The sequence below is a fragment of the Atta colombica genome, unplaced genomic scaffold, assembly GCF_001594045.1.
Source record: "Atta colombica isolate Treedump-2 unplaced genomic scaffold, Acol1.0 scaffold126, whole genome shotgun sequence".
NCBI classification, from domain to species: Eukaryota; Metazoa; Arthropoda; class Insecta; order Hymenoptera; family Formicidae; genus Atta; species Atta colombica.
Genome location: NW_017259213.1, coordinates 2778843 through 2780838, shown reverse-complemented (window position 1 = coordinate 2780838; position 1996 = coordinate 2778843). Strand labels below are relative to the sequence as shown.

Here is a 1996-nt window from a genome sequence, read left to right as displayed (position 1 = left end):
ATATATATACACACACACATCAATTTAATAATATATTATACATAATCCTACATTTTTACGTTAAAAAACAGCTGTAATTTTGCGTTTTAAAAACAGTTTCCTCGATATTATATAAATCAAAACCAGTGTGTCGATAAACAAAAAAAAATAGATCGATTTCTTTTTCTTTTTATGTCTATCAGTTAGACGAATCTTTGAAAAAATACGATCTTTCACATAGAAGATTATTTAACATATTTTTCGACATTAGAGACATACTACCATATTATAGAAATCTTGCAACGCGCGTTACGTTGCTATATTCTCGTCAGTCTCTCTCTCCGAGTTCGCGTAATTTATGCGCTTTAATTAGCCAAGATGCCCGAGGACAGGCAAGCTCTTGCCGTTATCGTAACTCCACCATTTTCGGCGACGCGAGAAAACGATGGAAATTAACATTACGAACTTCACTCACGTTTTGTCTAAAGAATAATATCTTACAAAACAGATACATCTAGAGCAAAGCACTTAAATTGCAAGAAAAAAGAATTAAAATAAATCAAACCCGAGAAGAATAAATCATAAAACATTCGAGAACTCTTTATTAGAAATATTTTCATCCCTTCATAGCAACACCAGAGTAATCAAATCGATATCTTCCAATCGGATTCCGAAGATAACCGAATGGTAATTATATTATCTGTTACTTGAGCATAACGGTATTAAATTCATCAAATTGTTAATTTTTTCGATATCATGTAAAACATACATTCCACTATGCGAATAAAAACATAAGAAATAAAATTTTACTTGAAAGAAATAAAGCTCTACTTGCAAGCTGCTATCATTTGTTACATTATTATATACATGTATACATTATTTACAATATTATTCATATAATATTGTTTTTTTGTTATTGTTAATCTGAAATTCTATTATCCCCAAAGCAACGTGGCATTACCTTGGAACGTCAGATTAAAAAACTATATGAGTAACGCAGTAATTAATGAGTATACAATAACTAATATCTACAGTCTACAGTAAATAAAAACTAATCTTACAAAATTGAGAAGATATAAAAATTGCTATAATTGTTTATTATAATAAATATTTTCAGATTATATTATACAAGCATAGACCAACATTAGTTCGTATTACATAATAAATATATTTTAAATTTCTATTAAAGAATGTATAACAAATTTTAATTAATAAAAAATCCAAGTAACAAATAAAATAGGAGAATATACAAAACTCGGATAAATGTCAAATATATATTTTTTTCTTTTCCTGTAGATTAAGTGTATTTTTTTGCTATTATTATACTTCACGCACGCGTACAAGTAAGCGAGCTTACCTGAAGCACTGATTTATCGAGTCCTGCGACGAGGGCGGAAGCTGAAGTAGAGGGTGAAGGTGAAGACGAAGCCGAGGAAACGGAGGCAGACGGGCTGCTAGTCGCTACGGGGGTCGACGGTAACGAGGGGGCAGGAGAGGCTGACAGCCCCCGAGAGCCCCCTGCAGCTGCACCCGCTGCACCCGCCGCCCCCGGTGCTGCGGTGCCTACACTCCTTTCCACTTCTGTAACACGGAAACAAAACCATATCTCCATTAGAGCGTGGCATCGTGTCGTAAAAGTCGGCAGGCCGTATCTCCTGCGGCCGCCTGCCGACGTGACGAAAATTGATGCGCTCTCGGCGCATCAGGAAGCAAAGCGAATATTCAGACATCCGTTTCAACGACGCTTCCGTGTCGTACCATGCATCGAATTATCGATCATTCGAGCTTATCAACGATAACGATTGTCACAAGTCACGCACAATTGAAAAGCGACGCGGCTATCGACACATCAGAGATCTGAGTTATTGAATTTTCAATTTGTAACTAAACTAATGAAAGCACTATTAATATAGTATGTAAAAATTATCTTAAAATTATTTTTTTTTTTCAAATGATTTACTTATCATTCCTAACCAATGTCTATTTTACAAAAGAGAATAAGTCGTTTTGATGAATA

The 1996-nt window shown here is 34.4% G+C and overlaps 1 protein-coding gene across 10 annotated transcripts in view; it reads right to left on the bottom strand.

Annotated features, from left to right (window-relative positions):
- LOC108695203 (dystrophin, isoforms A/C/F/G/H) overlaps positions 1 to 1996 on the bottom strand; it is a 469808-nt gene that overhangs the window by 355295 nt on the left and 112517 nt on the right. For all 10 annotated transcript variants that reach the window (XM_018205000.1, XM_018188075.1, XM_018188076.1 and 7 more), the window contains one exon: positions 1337 to 1560. In XM_018205000.1, coding sequence (XP_018060489.1) covers positions 1337 to 1560 — 224 coding nt within the window. The remainder of the gene's footprint in view (positions 1 to 1336; positions 1561 to 1996) is intronic.